Below are 19,347 nucleotides of genomic sequence, written 5' to 3' on the forward strand. Positions count from 1 at the left end.
CCACACCCACACACACACACACACACACACACACACACACACACACACACATATATATAATTACAATAAAATTACATTTCCAAACTTTAACAGGCACACACAAATTTTAAACTGCCACTATGAATGTTTTTTTTACCTTATCATCCATCATGCACATTTCAAGGGCAGCCATCTGGAAATCTTCGCATCACAGAAATGCATTGAGGTATTTAAAAGGGCAAACTTTCCTGAATGGCAGCGGTTTACAATAAATTATTCACACAAAAAGGCTATTTTGCCATCATTTGGGGCAAAGTAATGGCTTTTACCTGCAACATCACTTCAGAGGAAGAATAATGCTTATGCTTGTGTTAATTTCTTCTGACAATCTCAACCCACTCTACATTCTAATGTGCTCTCACACAATCAACATCTCTATGAAAGCCTAGCACGCATCAATTTGTTTCACTATAGTAGGCTTTTGCACCATGAAAATTCCCTAGCAAATCTAAAGTCCTGTGAATAAACCCTTAGCTTTGGAGAGTGCTGGACAAAAAGAGAGAATGAAAAGCTGTTCTTTGCTCTGAAATATCATTCATTCATTCATTCATTCATTCATTCATTTTCTGATCCGCTTAATCCTCACAAGGGTCGCAGGGGGTGCTGGAGCCCATCCCAGCCGTCTTCGGGCAGTAGGCGGGGGACACCCTGAACCGGTTGCCAGCCAATCGCAGGGCACACACAGACGAACAACCATCCACGCTCACACTCACACCAAGGGACAATTCTACACAGGGAGGCCGGAGCTGGAATTGAATCCAGTACCTCTGCACAGTAAGGTCAACGTGTTATCCACTGGACCGCCGGATTGCCCTTGAAATATAATTAACAACCCAGTTCAAATGACAACTATCAACATTTTGATAACACCTATCATGTTGCAAGAAAAATAATTGCTGCCTTGATTCTGTCAACAGCACCCATTTAATCCCCTGTCATATGGGAAGTAATTAAGATGTATGATATGAACTAGCTGCCTTTACATCAAGCAAATGTTTGGCTCTACATCCAACAACATTGCTCATGTGAATCCCTTACAAGATGTTGATAAGAGGTAAGGGGTAATTATCTACTCACCATAGTAGGTGAAATCCACATTCCAATAATGTTGACAGAAAACCAATTCACTTAGCATTGGCTTTTCTATCAAATGTATGTGCTCTACAATTTGAGGTAATGCCAGTGCCATTTCCACTGCATGGGGTTTATTTTCTTGGTATTTTGGAACGATTTCAAAGTATTGAGCTGCACACAGGAACAGTTCCGAGTTATTTTAGTAACATGTCTGTGAGAGGCTTTCATCAAAATACTCCCAATACTAGAATTATAGTACGCTTAATGCACCTAATTTCTTGTCTTGCAGAAATCTTAATAAAATATTAGAGGGATTAAAATGTCCATTGCACTTTTTATTATAATTCCCAAAAGAGTGGAACCATAATGACATCACCTGCAGTGTGCCCTACAGTCTTCTCTTTAGTCTTCAGAGAGAAATGCATGCTGGGCACTTCATCTAATTTAGTCGTTATATCCAAACTGTTGCTCATCTTTTCGACCATTCTGAGTTCTCTTCATTTGCCTTCTTTTCCCTTCTTTCCTCTGCCAATTACCCTCCCGTGTTCAAAGAAGCTGCCCATCAGCAGAACGACTTCTGTCGTATTTCTCCTCTGCAGTCAATGCTCATTCCTCAGAAAAAGCATTGTTTACTACTGTTTGCTAGAGGCCAAAATAAGGACATGCCTGTAATCGTCAGACATGGATGCAATCCCAGCATGTTAGCTCTCTAAACCCGCTCATTCCTTCAATAAATTATAACTCTTAGCTTCTCAAATTCCAGATAACCTACCTGTCAGTGATGGATTTTCAATCTAATCTCTCACAGCGAGCACTGCCATGTCATTCTCCATTTGTAAATTCATGTCAGCATCACACCCTTAAATGGATGTTGGCATTGCCTTTTTTTTTAATGTTTTTGTTTTCATAGGCTTTGCTTACTGTTTTTTAAACAAAGTGAGAATGCAGTCAGCAAAGCCATTTCTTCAGTGTGGTTAAATCAAACCCCCTAAACCCCCTTCACCCACATAAACACTGTACAAATGGGAGGAAAGACTCCATTAATTTTTTGACACATTGGCAGATTAATTTGGTGTTAACAGAATTCTGGGAACATTTCAAAAAACTGCAGAATTATCAAACAAAGATATGGTTTTCTACTTCTACTAATCACTACTTCTACTTTACTCTAAGAAATGTACAGTAATGGTTTGGGGGGTTTTTTTTGCCTTTAGAATTCACACGGAAAAAAATACAATAGAATGATCTGGATTTAGATACATTACACATACACAAGTAGATGTATCGTCTACTTAAAATATGTACCTGGGTCCAGATGATTTTATTTCATGAAACCACTGAATGAAATAAAATGGAGTGAATTCAATACACCATTATTCCAGTGCACATGACCTTCAGTGAGTCAAGTAATGTTACGGGATCAGTCGATGTGAAATGACTGTGTCGTGTTTAATATTGCCCTTCATTAGTTACAATTGTACCGTTTAATGTGGTACAACAAAACTGCCACAGTTGCAGACTTGACAGAGATAATTAAGATTGACACTCTAATTTTACTATGAAGGCTATTTACAATTAAGAAAGGGTACACTGCATTATTGGCACAAGATAACATACACAGATCAAGATACAAAAGGCGACTAATTGATTTTTTTTTTCAATTTAAAAGAGAAAACTTCACTTGAGTTGCATTGCCTTTGCAAGGTTATTTATTTAAACGAAACTGTGATGTGCGAAGTGGCCATACACAGAATATGTGGCACTGTATCTCAAGCACAAGGCCTAAATTGAAAGTTTACATGTAAACACTAAAACAATAGCACAGACACGAGAGTGTGAGTGTACGTTTTCAGAGACTGTGAGGTGCAGAGTACATTTTTACTGGAGGAGGTGCTGAATGAGGTCAAGACAGTTCAGTTTCTGCCTGTGTACTTGGGAAGTTGTGATAATGAGCATCTCAGCTTCCTGTGGCTTCTTTCTTCCTCCAATGCAGATGTCAAAATGGAACTTGCTTCTTTTTCTGCTTCTTGTTGACTTCCCTATCTCTACCCTCACTTTGATAATGTAGTTAGGAAATGATGCTTGTTGAGTTCATCGAAGAACTTCTATGTTTCTCTGCATTTCAGATAAAAAAGTGAATCTGAAGTTCTTTAAGACTAGGATCAATCAACAGAGTGAATAAGGCTTGACAAGCTCCAGTCTGTTTTGTACTCTGATGATCTGAAATGAGATGGAATTGGATTGGATGACACCATCCAAAATTAGTCACACAGAAAGAAAATGGAATAGCTACAGCAGCAATGACCAAAGAGGAAAGTATGAATTGTGGTAATAGGCACTGTAATGACCTGGGGGGCGAGGGGTCGGGGTGGCGGAATAAGGATGTTAAAATAGTGGTCAAATTATGAGGCCCTTTTCTAATCTCCCTTCATCTTGTTTACTCCCGAGTGCTTGGTGTCTTAATGACTCATTGCCAAACTACTTCACTGTTTGGAACAAATGATGATTACTATTTTCAATGGCTAGTAATAAGCAGTCTTTTTTTTTTTTTGAGCATCGAAAACATGCATTTTCAGTGTGTATCCAGAACACTTTCCGTCCGGGTGATTTAAAAAAAAAAAATAACACCTGAAAATAATTTCACAGCTTTGGAAAGTTAATCACATTTTATGAAGGTTAGTCATCTCCATTATTAAGTTTGAGCTCTCTTTTTGCTTGTTTTTCTCAAGCAACATCAGACGTGGTGGCATCCTGCAACAAAATTTGCACTTCGAGCGGATGTTGCTTGGATACTTTTATGCCTCCTTTGACATGTTATACAAATGATTGGCCTTCGTTTGCACTCTGTTGCGGAAAGTTGCTTTAGTGGATGGGTCATTTCAGATAAATCTCTTTTGGAACATGTCAATGTGAATATGCACTTTGAAGCCAGAATGAGAGGGCACTCCAATTACCATTCTTGTTTATATGTGAACACTATTTAAGGGCATACAAACTAATTTAAAACAGCACATGTTCACTGTCTCATGATTAATTCTAACACATCTATACTAAATAAGAATTTCCCATAATGCCTCACTTCCCCACTGTGAAGTTATTAGTCAGTGTGTGTGTATAATGGCTCTTTTTACTGTAACAAAGTAGCAATTTAGATTCCCTTTCATAGCCACAGATGGGATGGAACCAGTGCTGTCGACTACAAAGATGACAATTCCTTTACTTGAAAACTCATTTAGTCTTCATTAATAATGGCTTTGATGTGGCAGATGGTCACTAATTGCCTTGATGATAAAAGAAAACCAAGCTTGCCGTAACTCATTCTGACATCCACTTCAGTAACAAAGTAAGATTGTTTGAAATATTGCATAGAGCTGTTCATATTTTACAAACATGATGGTCCGTGTGGATATGCAAAACCATTTCTTCACCTGCGTCAAACTGAGGTAACCCGTGGTGCGCTTGCTGTGCTTTTGTTGCCATCACTGCCCTACTGTATGTCTTGTTTGTTCTCACTACTGTGTGTTCGCTGGGGGAATTCACCTCACATAAAGATCAAGATGATGGCAGGCAGCAATGGCAGAAATGAGAGTGTGGAGACTCACAGGAGCCATGGGGGCCATGGGAGTCGTTCAGCATTTGTCATTAGATCTATTTTTAGAGAAAGATAAACCACACAATCGCTGAATTTGTTTATCAGAGAAATGTGTGTGACAACAATTATGATGACCTCTCAGATGGAGGGTTATGATCTTTTCCCTGCTTTTCACACAGTTATTTGGTTATGAGAAACAATAATTCATACAATTTTGAAATTACACTTCTATGGAGTTTTATTATGAATTTGAAAATAATTACATGAGTCTTTACTGTAACGTAACAATGTTTTGAATGTGTTTAATGTTGCGTGAAAACATATTGAAAGCCACATCAAAGACAGACTAACTTCTGCACATCATTACAAATTGTATGCCGTTTAGCTTTGATAAAAACTGAAAATGGCTGAACAATCTCGCGGTAAGATGAGCAAAAATAATAGCAATGCTTCATGCAGATGATGTTCAGTAGCCAAGCGCTTTTAAATCAATGTTAAAAACTATGCTTTTCCCACGCATAACTTTGATTCAGGTCTTTTCAGTGTTACTAAAAATCAGTTTCATAATACGTTTTTTTAGCCATCTAAGGAGGCTACTTGGCTGCAAATGTGCTTAAATGTTGTCAACATACATTTTTAATACGAGACGTGTGTTCTCTCTGTGCTGCAAAGGTCTGTAGTTACTCTGTTTGTCAATGTTTTTTGATGTTGTGCTTTTAGTTGTGGGAAGCACATTGAGTTGTCCTGTGTATGAAATGTGTTATATAATAAAGTTATCTTGCCTTGCCTGATAAGTTTGATCTATAAAAGCTTGCACAATACAGATTTTACCTTATCCTTACTAGGGTCACGGGGCCTGCCGGAACCGATCCCAGCTGTCTTCGGGCAGTCAACGGGGGACACCCTGAACTGGTATCCAGCCAATCGCAGGACACACAGAGACAAACAACCATCCGCGCTCACATTCACACCTAGGGACAGCCTGGCACGCATGTTTTTGGAATGTGGGAGGAAACCAGAGTACCTGGAGAAAACCCATGCAGGCACAAGGAGAACATGCAAACTCCACACAGGAAGGCCGGAGCTGGAATCGAAACCAGTACCTCTGCACTGTGAGGTCAACGCGCTAACCACTCGGGCCGTCCACAGATTTTACCATGTGTTGTAACTTATCTAGTCCCCTGCAAAAATATTGGAACGACAAAGGGTTTCATCAATGGATTTTCAACACTGCTTATCCTGAACAGGGTTGCAGAGGGTTACTAGAGGCTATCACAGCTGAATTCGGGTAGAAGTCAGAATATACCCTGAAGTGATTGCCAGTCAGTTGCAAGGCACATATAGAGACAAATAACTATTCACACCCACATCCACACCGTCACTGAGGGGGAACCGATATCACACTGCCCGCACACAGGTCAATGGAGTGTACCACTGCACCATCAGTGACTCATCGGAGTTGCTTATCAAAATATGAATATCATATAAAAGTTGAGAATGACAGATTCCAGCAGTCTGGTGAAGTCACTGGGTCTCAGGCTGTGCTCAAATACAAGAACAAGAACAAGAAAAACAACATAAAAACAAACAACATTCTCACTCTACCGTTATTCTTGTCGCCGACCTTTTTCTTCAGGGCAGATTTGAAAAAAGCCATGACTGGGAGCGGGTGACAGGATATCTTTTCCCTCCACTCTGTGTCACATCAGAATTACCTTTCGCCAATTGCTGTCATGAGCCTCAGCTATGGTAGATTTAAAAATTAAAAAACAAAACACACACACACACACACACACACGCACACACACACACACACACACACACACACACACACACACACACACACACACACACACACACACACACAAAACACCCAAGACAACGACATGGCAAAAGATATGGGAGATGCATTAACATTCAACGTTGATGCCACAGTGAAAGGGTCTGTAAAATTTCATCCCACAGTCCACAAATGACCGATGGGTAGCAAGTTCAAAAAAGCTGGTCTCTTGTATACAAAGATAAATAAAAATGGTCGATTGATAATTTTTGACAACGTGATCTCTGAACCAAAATTGGTGAATGGTGAAATGAGTCTTTTTCCCTCCAAACCCGTATAGCTGCAGCTAAATAAATACGATACAGTACAATATATCTAAATGTATTTAAATATTGTAGTCAATAAGCCCCGGTGCAACAATGTTGATAACCTCCAACATGATGGTCACAGGCATGTCCAGATGCATGGAAACAGGAAAAGTGTCCATACAATAGTAACATAATTTATATTATGAGTTAATCACAATAAAAATACTGTAACAGCAATGTGCAGTGATGTCCTCACATCCTTTACTGAAAGATAAAAAGACACAAATTAGAGAAGTCAGACCTGAAAAAAAATGCACAACGTTTTGACGTCATCTCTTATTTTGCGCTCTTGAGAAATGTGAGACAAACAAATAAACAAATGAATAAATAAATACATACATAAATAAAATAACTGAGATAAAACGAGAATGTGGGACACATTTGCAAAGTATCGAGGGATTGGTATATGATGCAGTGATGTATTACCCTGCATAGTCCTCATTTATTCCTTTTTTTCACTTCGCATTGCGACAACATTTTTCACCCTCAGAAACCCAATTTAGTTTCAAGATTATATTTGGAACTTTTGCGAAGTCGGGATTTGCTCCCGCACGACTCTGAATTCTACAGCACGCTTCCACTTCCTGTTATCGTCCAAAGCATATCTCAGCCAGGAACCTCATCAACTGTCACAACTTTCGACCGGCAAGCGTCAATGACGTGCAAGCAGTGATCAAGAATTATGATTCCATACACTGTCAACATCAAACTCGCGGCTCGGACGTTGACTGGCACCCTAAATTTGCAGAATAAAACCGCAGTAGATTGGTGAGTACTGCAGCTCTTGTGTTAGCATGCATCGATACATTGATTAGAAGCGACAGTGTTTACATTTTTCCACATCGCGTTGCTCTCAGGATTTGTGTTGTTAGTTGTTGTTGTTGTTATTTGTTCCCTTTTCTTAGTGCAGTATGGTGCACCCGTTAGTAGTTGTGGACCTCTATGTATTTTGACAAGGATGTTGAAAGGAAATGCACGCAAGACATTTCGTGTCATGTGATTTACTGGGCCTGTTGGATTTATGCCCTTTTTCTCGACATAAACTATATCAGTCTAAATGCATATGCTATATTCATGTTATTCAAATCACCACTCATAGGTGTTCATACGTATATGGTGCAGTCGTATACCATGCTGATATTTTCCTTTAAAAGTCGACATAATTCATTTATGCTTTTATATTTGGGGAATGAAGTTGCATGTGTTGTGCAGTTAATTTTTTTGGGTACATTATGTCTGTTAAAGTGTCAACTTGCTCTTATTGGACAAATTTTTACACAGAATGTTGACTTTTTGTCCAAGTTATATTTTTGCCTGCATCTCGACAAAATACCAGATGATCAAGAGTAATCAATCGGACAAGCTGGACCGACAAATAATGTTCCACGACTATTTGAGCTGGATGTACTTCTCATTATTTACCTTTGTTATTTTTTTTTCTTAATTGTATTACAGCCATTGAGGTTGGGTTTTGTGGTACCCAGTCCCCAAACCTATCTTCTCTAGCTTTATACTCGATATCAAAGCTTTCTGCACTGCATGTTATGTCTTACAAACATCCTCTCTATCCTCCATTTTTTGTTGTGCAGGGGCTGGCAGGGGCTGATAGCTCAAGGATGTCACTCTAGCATTCTCATTATTGATCCAAAGACATCACAGACCATTCAAGTGCTGGAAAGACACAAAGCCAATGTGGTCAAGGTAAGCTCTTCCTAAATTACCTGGCTACAAACACAAATATATGCCTGTTATCCAAAAAGGACTTGATATACATTGTAAGAGGTTATTTTACCTTTAGGTTGAATTTTTATGGATACGTTGGTTTTCTCCCTATTCATGTAACCTCCCAGGCAGACAAAGATGCTGTGCAATACTGTATAACAATATACCGTATATCATAGTGCGATATGAAAAATGCCTACCTTGCGACATCACTCTAATTTTTAGCCTTATGTGTCGAGTATTGTGTGACACTAATGTAGCGTTTGTGGTGGTAGCACTACAACAGTCGCCATTCTACTGGGACATTCTTGTGCCTCACGCTTCCTGCATGACTGACCCACAGTTAATCCAATTGTTACATTCGTGGAACGGCTGTATTGAGTGTACGTCCATTCGTCATCCCTGGAGAGTGGCATGCGAGGATGACGTGTTAAAAAAGCCACTTTTACTGTTACACTGGTCACTTGTGAGCTGATTTCAATGAACTGAGTCTGTGCAATGCACATGTGCAAATAGAGCTTAGATTCGCACGCAAAATTCTTGTTCGCTATTCGTTTATGGTTTAACCAGCTAGTCCCAGACAAGATTATTTTAGTTAATGAAAACAACATTGTAGGGCAGTGGTGTCAAAACCCAGTCCTTAAGACGCTGTCCTGCGTGTTTTATATGTCTCCTGACTCCAAAATACCTGAATCAAATAATCAGGATTGTTATCAGGCTTATTCGGAGCTTGCTCTCCTCCTCGAGAGCCTAAAAAATAGCGCTAGCCGGTGTGTTGCTCGCTCGACTCTCAACCTGAGGGACTGGAGTAACATGGTTTTTGCTTCAGGCACGTGCGCTGCAAGATAAACTGAATTCCTTTTCCTTCCACCTCGGACACTACACTACCATTGTATGAAAAATGAATGTATGTTAGTGTAACTGTAGCATCGCTACTCCTTACCTGTTTAAGACTTGTTTATGGCTCTAGCTACATTACAATGTCCACGACAACAGTGAACATTCATTGAAGACTGGTTGAATAGCCACAGGGTCCGACATTAAACCTTTTTGGGTGGCCGGGCCACCATGGGCCAAGTTGTGGTAGCTATGTCAGAAGCGGTACTATACTATTCATTTTTTTGTTTTTGTTATAAAAGGCCCCCGGACTCTTTGCTTTTTTTAATTTATAGTTTTTATTGCTATAATATTAGTACTAATTCAGTTTTCAGAAATAAACTGCATATTGTATTTCCTTGGGCTGTCTGTGTGATTTTAAAATTGGTTTGATGAACTGAAATATTTGTGTGTGATAAATATGCAAAGAACATAGAAATCTGGAAGGGGGCAAATACTTTTTCACGGCATTTACATTGAACACAACTACTGACATGGATGAATTTGTTTGAATAAGACGACTCACATTATTCTGCAAAATATTCATTATGTCTTGTAATCGTGTAATCTTTTTAAGAGTGGAGTCATGAAATCGATCTTAAAACAGGAAATGCTTATATTTTCAGATGTTCACGGAAGGTTATGGATTCGTATTTAATGTAAAAATTGAATAACTTCGCTTCATTGTTTTTCTTTTGAAAAAAATAGTCTATCCCTTCAAAAAAAAAAATATATATATATATCTATCTATATATATAGATATATATATATATATATATCTATATATATATAGATATATATAGATATATATATATATATATAGTACATTAATATGTCATTTTTTGTGCAGTTATGTTTCTACTGCAGTAGATGTTTCCCATTTATTGTTTGTTGTTGTTGTTATTATTTTTTTGGCCCAATATAGTGTCTAGTAAGATGAACACAACACATGGCTGCTGGCAGAGTACCTTGTAAAAGTAAAGTAACATTTATACATTGTCAGTATTGTTTGACCTTGAGCGAAGTAGTTGTTGTCTGAGATTATTGATTATGTGGGAGGGTGCATTTCTCCAATGACTGAGAATGTGTGTCCATGTGTGTGCGTGCTTGTTTTGAAGAAGACTAAGAAAGAGCCATAAATTCAACGGTGATTATTAGAGGTTAGGATCGACTTGAGGGTTCTATTCTCTACTCCAAAACACACTTAAATCTTGGATGCGCTACAGCAGTTGGCCATCTGTCCACCGCACAGTCACAAAAACAGGCATTTTTGTGGATAATAGAAAAGCTCAAAATGAAATAAAACAACCAGTATATAGACGGAAATAAAATAGACAAATATAATCAATTATTTAGATACTGTGCATTGAGAAATTTGTGTTTTTAAATATCAGTTGTAGAGGTTAGCACTCAGCCCACATGTATATGGCAAGCAGTCTACATTAGTATTTGGCCCATGGACAGCGGAAATCGCATATATTTGATTGGGAGGAGGGGGCAAGCGGGATTATTATACAGTATTTTTCAACACCCAAAGTTGTTAAAAAAGGCTCATAAAGATTAAAAATGCATTTCCCATGAAAAGTGGGGGTGAAATTGCAAGAAAAATATTGAAAAAAGTCATCTGTGAATATGCAAAATTGCGAGTGCTGAACTGTGAATATGCGGCAGTCTACTGAATAGTCTTTACAGAAGTTTTTACATTGTAACATATATTGTCCATTTAAAATTCAGCATGCGGGTTCTCAGTCAGTATACGGACCATCCACGCCCATCCATCTTTCGAAAACAGGCATATGTATATTATTATTTCGACAGAACCTGTGTGTTAGGAAGTACGTTATCATTTACGTTTTTTCACTTGCACAGTTTACTGGCAGATTGACGGATCATTGGAGTGGTAAAATGTAGGGGCACAATCAATGCACAGACCAATCACCATTGCTCATGTTCAACCCATCTTAGGAAAAGAAAGTGGATACGCACAACCACAAATGTGCTTGTATTTCTGTTCAACACACAACAGCACATAAACAAGCCACAAACATCAGCATGGAGCAACTCCACAGTTACAGTATGTGGATGCATACGGTAAACATTCGCTGTGGACAAAAATGCTTGGAGCAGTCCCTGAAGTAGCAACGTTTGTGCGTCAGCTTGAAAAGAGATGAGTAGGCAGTGGATTGTACCTCCTCCAGTGATTAATTCCATCTTTGACATCCTGACATATTATTTTATTAAAAAGGTCAAGGTCACAGAGACTCACATTTCAGTGAGGTGGTTTAGAGTAATCAGCCTAATAAATCATCAAGTCAAAGATGACTTATACTGTGCGGTGAATTCTTTAGAATGTTTCTTTAACATTTCAGTTGAACGACATAAACGGCTTTGCATAAGACAAAAGAAGGCAAAAAATATGGAACTTATAAGTGGTTGGTGGTGAGATGTGAAAACACAAAGTACTTCAGTACCCTTGAGCAAGGCAGCGAAGCAGTAGCTGCCTAGGTCTCATCACCTGAACAAAACCCCCTAGCCTGAGCATTGTGGGACAGTTAAGTGATTCAATTCATAAAATTTCTTGACAGTCATATGTTCTATGCGGCTCCACTATTTTAAACACAGTATTCTGATTGGTATTGCATTTGGGGGATATTAATCAGGCAGTAAAATCCACCCATTTTTATCCATGTCAGGGGGCGGCTATTTTGCTACTTGCTGTCGACCGAAAATGACAGCACAGTGCCGAAGGGTTAAACCTGCACATGACCAAACTCAGAATACAGGTGAGCCATGATTGGTTGTTACCTGAGCCTTAATGCTAATCTGTGCATCCAACAGAGTTTAGTGCATGTCTGCTTACTTGTAATGTTTCACCCCGGCAACCCCAGATTACAAAGAATGGATGTGTAGTCCTGTGGCCAGATTCCGGCCATCTCATGAAAGAGTCTCTGGATCTTCAGCCAGCCTGGCTGGTCAATTATTTGGCAGATAAACTCAATGTTGGAGTGGTTATTATGTAAATTTACACATAACAAATAACATAGCAGCAGGGCTAACATGCGGAATGACTCAGATTTCTTTAACTCATTCACTCCCAAAGACGTTTTTAAACGTCTTCTCAGACTTGGTCCAGAATTGGCTGGTACTGAATGAGTTAATATGTCCCGTTTAAGTAGTCTCACAATCATAGTCATTTCAGTCCATTCTTTAACATCTCTGTGGACAGTTTCAGACAATTACATTTAAGTACTGTTGACATGGAAAAAAAAATAACACTCCTAGTTTATCTATCCATCCTTGATCTGTTCTGCTTATCCTCATGAGGGTAGCGGGTGTGCTAGAGCCTACCCCAGCCGTCTTGAGGCAGTAGGCTGGGTACACCCTGATCTGGTTGCTAGAAAATCGCAGGGCACACATAGACAACAACCCTTCACGCTCACAATCACACCTAAGGAAAATTTGTGTTACATCGAGCCTACCCCAGCCGTCTTGAGGCAGTAGGCTGGGTACACCCTGATCTGGTTGCTAGAAACTCGCAGGGCACACATAGACAAACAACCCTTCACGCTCACAATCACACCTAAGGAAAATTTGTGTTACATCAATCCACCGCGCATGGTTTTGGAATGTGGGAGGAAACCGGAGTACCTGCAGAAAACCCACACAGACACGGAGAGAACTTGTAAACTCAACACAAGAAGGCTGAAGCCCGGATTCGAACCCTGGGCCTCTGTACTGTGAGGCACACATGCTCACCAGTCGTGTACAGTGCTGCCCATTCTATTTTCATACCTATTCATTTCTCTTACTGTGTCTTGCATCCGTCCTGCAAGTAGCAATACAGTATGCATGTCTAAGTGTTGTGAAAGGCGCTTATAAATAATATGTATTATTATTACACCAGCTTTTGAAATTAAATGCGAGATGCCAATGCAATTGGATAAATGCTTGTCATGCCTAGCAACACACTCTGTATGTCACAGCAGAAACTTGGCTTGAGTATGACTCACAAGTATTTACACGCCATTGTCACTTTCATCATGTGCTTCCAGTAATAAAAAATAATGGTACAGTATTGTTATTCCTTCTTCCAGGTAAAGTGGTCAAGAGAAAATTACTACCATAACTTGAGCTCGCCCTACTGTTTGCGACTGGCCTCCGGAGATGCCTCGGGAAAGATAATAGTGTGGGATGTTGTTAGTGGCACTGCCCATTGTGAGATCCAAGAGCACTCCAAACCCATCCAGGGTAAGATATCATTGTCATCCCCCACCCCCCTCTATTTTTTATAGCGGCCTGAAGTGATTGTTTATCCTGGGGCTGGACATTACCCGAGCAAGACCTGTCAAGAAAGCAATCTATTCTGTCAAGTATCTCTTAAGTTGTGTGCGATTTGTTTTCATTACAATGCTATTGCCATCGCTCTATATGTCCTGCTGCAAACACTGTGCATTCATCTTCTTCATTCCTGCCTGTTCTTATCTTGCTTCCGCGATTTTCTTTCAGATTTGGAGTGGCTGTGGAATCAGGATGTTTCCCGTGATCTGTTGTTGGCTGTGCATCCACCTAACTACATTGTTCTATGGAATGGAGACACAGGAACCAAGCTGTGGAAGAAAAGCTATGCTGAAAACATTCTGTCCTTTTCTTTTGACCCATTTGACCCATCCAACATGGCATGTATGTACACGATAATGTCTTATTGAAGCAGTGATCATTTGTTTACACTCGATCTCTAATGAAAAATGTACATGATATCTTTTTTTTTTTTTTTAGTGCTGACGAGCGAAGGAATAGTCTTCATCACAGACTTTTCCCACTCAAAACCACCAGGAAGTGCAGGCAAAAAGGTTTACATTGCAAGTCCTCACGCAAGCCCCGCCCACACCAAGCCTGCACCCACAGCGGCTCCGCCCCCTACCGGTGCCAAGAAGGCTCTCAACAAGGTTAAAGTGCTAATCACCAATGAAAAGCCCACGTAAGAGCCACCAGCTTTCACTCAGCTTCAGAACTGTATTTGAAAATTAGCAAAGAGCAATCCCATTGAAAATACCCTGCTGATTCAATAATCATTGACAGGGATACATTTTTTTCTATGGCCACTTCAGCAAAATAATACACTGTGTCTATGAGTAGATTTTCATTGCCAGTTACTGCCCTAACAGAGGTTTTCAAAAGCAAAGCTCACACTTTTATGAAACACTTCAAATCCCAGATGCTACTTAAAAGTACTCTAATGAATTTAGACAAATGACAACAATGCGTACCAGATCTGGTAAAGATTATCATTGTGAGGTGTGTTCATCCTTTACAGCAGGGGTCCTCAACCTTTTTTGCCTCACAGACCGGTTTAATGTCAGACAATATTTTCAGGGACCGGCCTTTAAAGGCCGGATAAATACAACTAAATAATATGATATGACCAGCATGAAAACTGTGGTATTTTCGAAACATAATAATAAACACGAATCACGATACGAGGAACGTCCTATCTGGCCGCAACACTCTCTGGTCGCTATGGTAATGTTTACACGTGCCTTCAAAATATGATAGACCGCAAATACAAAGTGCATGAAAAATACGACTCACCATCGCCGCATATTATGCAGACTGGCCTTCGTATGTGGGAATCTCTCGTTGTGATCAATCCATATTTTAAGTAGGACTCCTGACACTGTCTATTAAATGTAGCTTCTTTTTCTTGAAAGTCGTAGGCTGCTCCTCTTTCTCCAGGCTGGGCCTTTCCCCCTTCCCAAAGAAACTTTCCAAAGACCTTTGTTTTTTTACTCATTTTGCTTGCTCCTGGGTTTCATTTTAGCGTAACCGCTCACATGACCGAGAAGCGCGCCTTCACCTGCATCAAGAGTGACATATTATAGACATCTGTAACAAAGGATCCGGTAATTCTTCGAAATAAAACATCTTTCAAATTCCGAAATGAATAAAACAGAAGTAATGCAAGTTATGTATTCTTTCTGTGCAGCCTGGGACCAAATGACCCACGGACCGGTACCGGTCCGCGGCCCGGGGGTTGGGGACCTCTGCTTTACAGTGACACATTTGCCAAATTAGCAGATGGTCTCAAACATTTCAACATCATGTAAAACCAGTTGTCAAATATAAATTGTCTGAAGACTGACGAAAAATGTTCCATAACATTTTGAGAAAGCAAGCAACGGTTGCCATTATTTCAAATTAGTATCTGGCTAACTCTTGAAACTCCTTTTAGAAAAAACAAAAATGGGCTGAGCATTATTTTTTGTCAGCCACTCTGCCACTTATGCCTGGTTATTCATATCAGGAGCACCCGGCAGTCTGTCTACTCAGCCAGCCAATAAGCTTTACACACACACATGCACGCACGCACGCACGCACGCACACACACACACACACACACACACACACACACACACACACACAAACACACACACAAACACACACACACACTCGTTTGTCTTCATTCTTCTTCCTTGGTCTCTCATCATTTCCATTTCATGTTTTTTTTTATTTCGAATCTAGTGTGGAAAATGTTAGTGTGGCTTCTACCACAGTTTTCCTCCTCTGCTTGACAGGTAGCAGATTTGAACAAAAGTCTGTCTATCATCTTAAAAATCAATCCATCCATTTTCTAACCCGCTTATCCTCACAGGGCTTGCGGGCTTGCTGGAGCCTATCCCAGTTGTCATCATTGGGCAGTAGGCGGGGTACACCCTGAACTGGTTGGCAACCAATCACAGGGCACACAGACTAACAACCATTCACACTCACAATCACATCTAGGGACAATTTGGATTGCTCCATTAACCTGCCAATACATGTTTTCGGAATGTGGGCGGAAACAGGAGAACCCGGAGAAAACCCACACAGGCACGGGGAGAAGATGCAAACTCACAGGAAGGCCAGGAACCGGAATCGAACCCTGGACCTCTCCACTGTGAGGTGGACGTGCTAACCAGCCATACACAGTGCCGCCCCATCTTAAACATCCTGACTTAATTGCTGTACTATACATTTGAATGTCTCATCAGGCGGCCGTGAATCTGGCAGTTGGCATGCAGATAACTTTTCCCAATCATGATGGCAAGATCAGGCTCGCAGTTCTCAGCTCAGTGTACAGTTCTCATACAAATGTTGAACTGTATGTTAATGTTTTCAATTTAGAGCCATCTTGTACTTATAAAAATAGACTACTGACCTCTAAACTCTGATTAAGAAGAGCAAACAGTTTCCCCGGAAACACAAAATAAGTGGGCAAATGGTTCAAATACGGCATTATACTGAACATTTCACAAGGGGAAACATTGTATTAAGAATCCTCTGTCTGTGTAATGAAGCAACGATTTGTGGTATAGCTGTCAGTTCCTCAATAAGTACATTGTTAAATTAATGCCTTAACTAATATTGCCCTTGTTTTAGATGTCTTTAAATTGGCCATGCGTACCCAAGTAAATGTGTGCAATATTAGATGTTGTCGGTGCTGGACAGCTGAAAGGTCTGCCTTCATTTTCATCTTCCTTTTATTTACTTTCTCTTTTGTATTTCTCTCTGAAGATCTGTTGCATTCACCGTTTCATGGAAGACTTAGAAGCCTTTAGAAGTTTGCTTTTGATGCTGCCTTGACTGGCTCAAACATTTCTGGCCCCTTGTTTTTTTTGGGGTTTTTTTTGTTTTCTTTAAATCATTTTTTATCTTCATCACCTTCACCATATGATTATGATCTCACTGGCGTTTGTCTGGTGTTTCTCCTGTATGTGATCTTATCGTAGAGGAATGGAGCAGTTGTAATCAGCTTTTTGCCCCTATTTTCCCCGACAACCGAGTGAGTGTTTGCGACTGTCTTTGTTTTAGGGAATCCTGTTCTGCCCTTCATCAGTGGAATGTCCAATTAATTTCAAAGCACAAATAAAGTTGTACTTTATATATACAGTATATTTTAAGGATTTACAACATGTATTTGACAGCATGAAAATGCCAATATACTTGCACCCAGTTTGTCCAGTGTCTCCTTGGTTTTGTATATATTAGGGCTAAGGGATACGATTAGGGAAAATTCAGTCTACCTGCTGTAAGGAACAACATAAATGGGGATCGAATTGATCGACCAGTTCATTCATATTCATATTAACTTTAAGAATCTGATGATGTCGTCCATATCATTTCCATTTTTACATCTGTGTACCATCGGTAGTGTAGTGGTTCACATGCTGTAGCAGCCTTTTGTGTAGTTGCTGTGGGTTCACTTCACACCAGTTCTAGTTGTTTTCTGCCTTTCACCTTGAAGTCAGCTTGGATAGGCTCCAACCCTGCGTCCCCCTGAGCAGGCTATAGAATCGCAATATAGAATCAAAGTATTATCCAAGTACAGAATGTGAAACAGTGATCCTTTCACAAACTGCGTTTCCCCTTGTTTCTTACATCACCGTTTGTCCTTGTGGTCCGTAGCGCAGAGGCGGTGACGTTGAACGACTGCCTGCAGCTGTCTTACCTGCCATCCAAAAGGAACCACATGTTGCTGCTCTATCCCCGAGAGATTCTCATCCTTGACTTGGAGCTCAGCCAGACTGTGGGTGTTGTCGCCATTGAGCGTTCTGGAGTGCCTTTCATCCAGGTGAGGCTCTTCAAATATAAACGGCTACAACAGTGGTATCAGTGAGTTTTTATGCATTTAACCTCTTGTATATGCCAATTACATTGCTTATTCAAGGTCTAAATTATCTTTGCCCACAGCGTTTTTTTAATTAACAATTCCCGGATCTCAACCCACTTGTAGCATGAATTTGAAGGTTTCGGAGCACGTTATTTCCCCGATGCTTCAGTTTGCTTCGTGAGTCTGTGACTATGTTTACATCCGCTCATTCACCCTTTCAAAACCCAAATATAAGGAATATTCGGGTTTTGAAAGGCCATGTCTGCGATGGGCTGGAAACCATTTAAGGGTGTACCCCAACTACTGTATTGTCTGAAGTCAGCTGGGATAGACTCCAGTACACCTGCGTCCCCCGTGAGGATAGAGCGGTTCAGATAATGGATGGATGGATGAAAGGCCATGTAAAGACCCGAATCAGGCCCCTGGGTAATTTCTTTTACATATTTAGTCATATGAGCACACATCGCCAAAAGCTGTGATAAGTTGCAGCACACCTGTGGCCCTAATGAGCGGTATAGAAAATGGATGAATGACATTTCTACTGATGAATTAACTAGTTTATTTATACTACGTTCACACCAAATGCGAGGTGAGAGTTTCTGGCGGTGCGATTCCAATGCATTTCGCACGATCGGGCGCGGATGCATGCGGGGCTTCGCAGATGTCGCGTTTGGAGCGATGGGATGCAGGGCCGGAGACCGAAAATCTGAACTTTCATTCATTCGCTCACGTTAAAACAATGTTACTTTTGTCACGAGCCACCTTGTGGCAGCCAATCGGCTGTGGTGACACACAGCGTACAAATGGACCCTGATTATTGCGAAGAGCTTCCAGTTTAATACACACTTCTAAAATAAAATTATTTTTGCTTCAATTACCTTTAACTATATAGTATGTTATTTTTTTAATGCTACATTATAAATGTGAAGACACTGTCATGTTAATGATATCTCACAGTAATTCTAAACAATATTTGAACAAGGTTGAAATTTTTCTATAAATCGCTGCCACTGTTTACATTTTCAAATTCTACAACCTCTCTAGGAAATTACAATATCTCATCACTCGTGAGCAGTTCTTAGAATAGGCAGCATGAAGCTCATGAGGTCACTGAAGCCACCTATGGGCACCATGTTGGTGACCCTTGATGTTGTCATTGAGCCAGTTCTGTTCTAGAGCGTGATGAGATGCTTTGCATAGTCAAGTTCTGCTTTTCTCAAAAGTGGTTTCAAGTGCTTGCCGCAGAGCT

The 19,347-nt window shown here is 40.1% G+C and overlaps 1 protein-coding gene across 1 annotated transcript in view; it reads left to right on the forward strand.

The window, feature by feature from the left end:
• Window positions 1-7,409: 7,409 nt before the first annotated feature.
• Window positions 7,410-19,347, forward strand: part of wdr11 (WD repeat domain 11) — a 40,130-nt gene continuing 28,192 nt past the window's right edge. The window contains exons 1-6 of the mRNA XM_019882144.1: window positions 7,410-7,621; window positions 8,443-8,554; window positions 13,546-13,699; window positions 13,958-14,131; window positions 14,228-14,429; window positions 17,894-18,059. Coding sequence (XP_019737703.1) covers window positions 7,536-7,621; window positions 8,443-8,554; window positions 13,546-13,699; window positions 13,958-14,131; window positions 14,228-14,429; window positions 17,894-18,059 — 894 coding nt within the window. The 5' untranslated portion in view covers window positions 7,410-7,535. The remainder of the gene's footprint in view (window positions 7,622-8,442; window positions 8,555-13,545; window positions 13,700-13,957; window positions 14,132-14,227; window positions 14,430-17,893; window positions 18,060-19,347) is intronic.

Source organism: Hippocampus comes, unplaced genomic scaffold (genome assembly GCF_001891065.2).
Source record: "Hippocampus comes isolate QL1 unplaced genomic scaffold, H_comes_QL1_v1.1 scaffold36, whole genome shotgun sequence".
Taxonomy (NCBI): domain Eukaryota; kingdom Metazoa; phylum Chordata; class Actinopteri; order Syngnathiformes; family Syngnathidae; genus Hippocampus; species Hippocampus comes.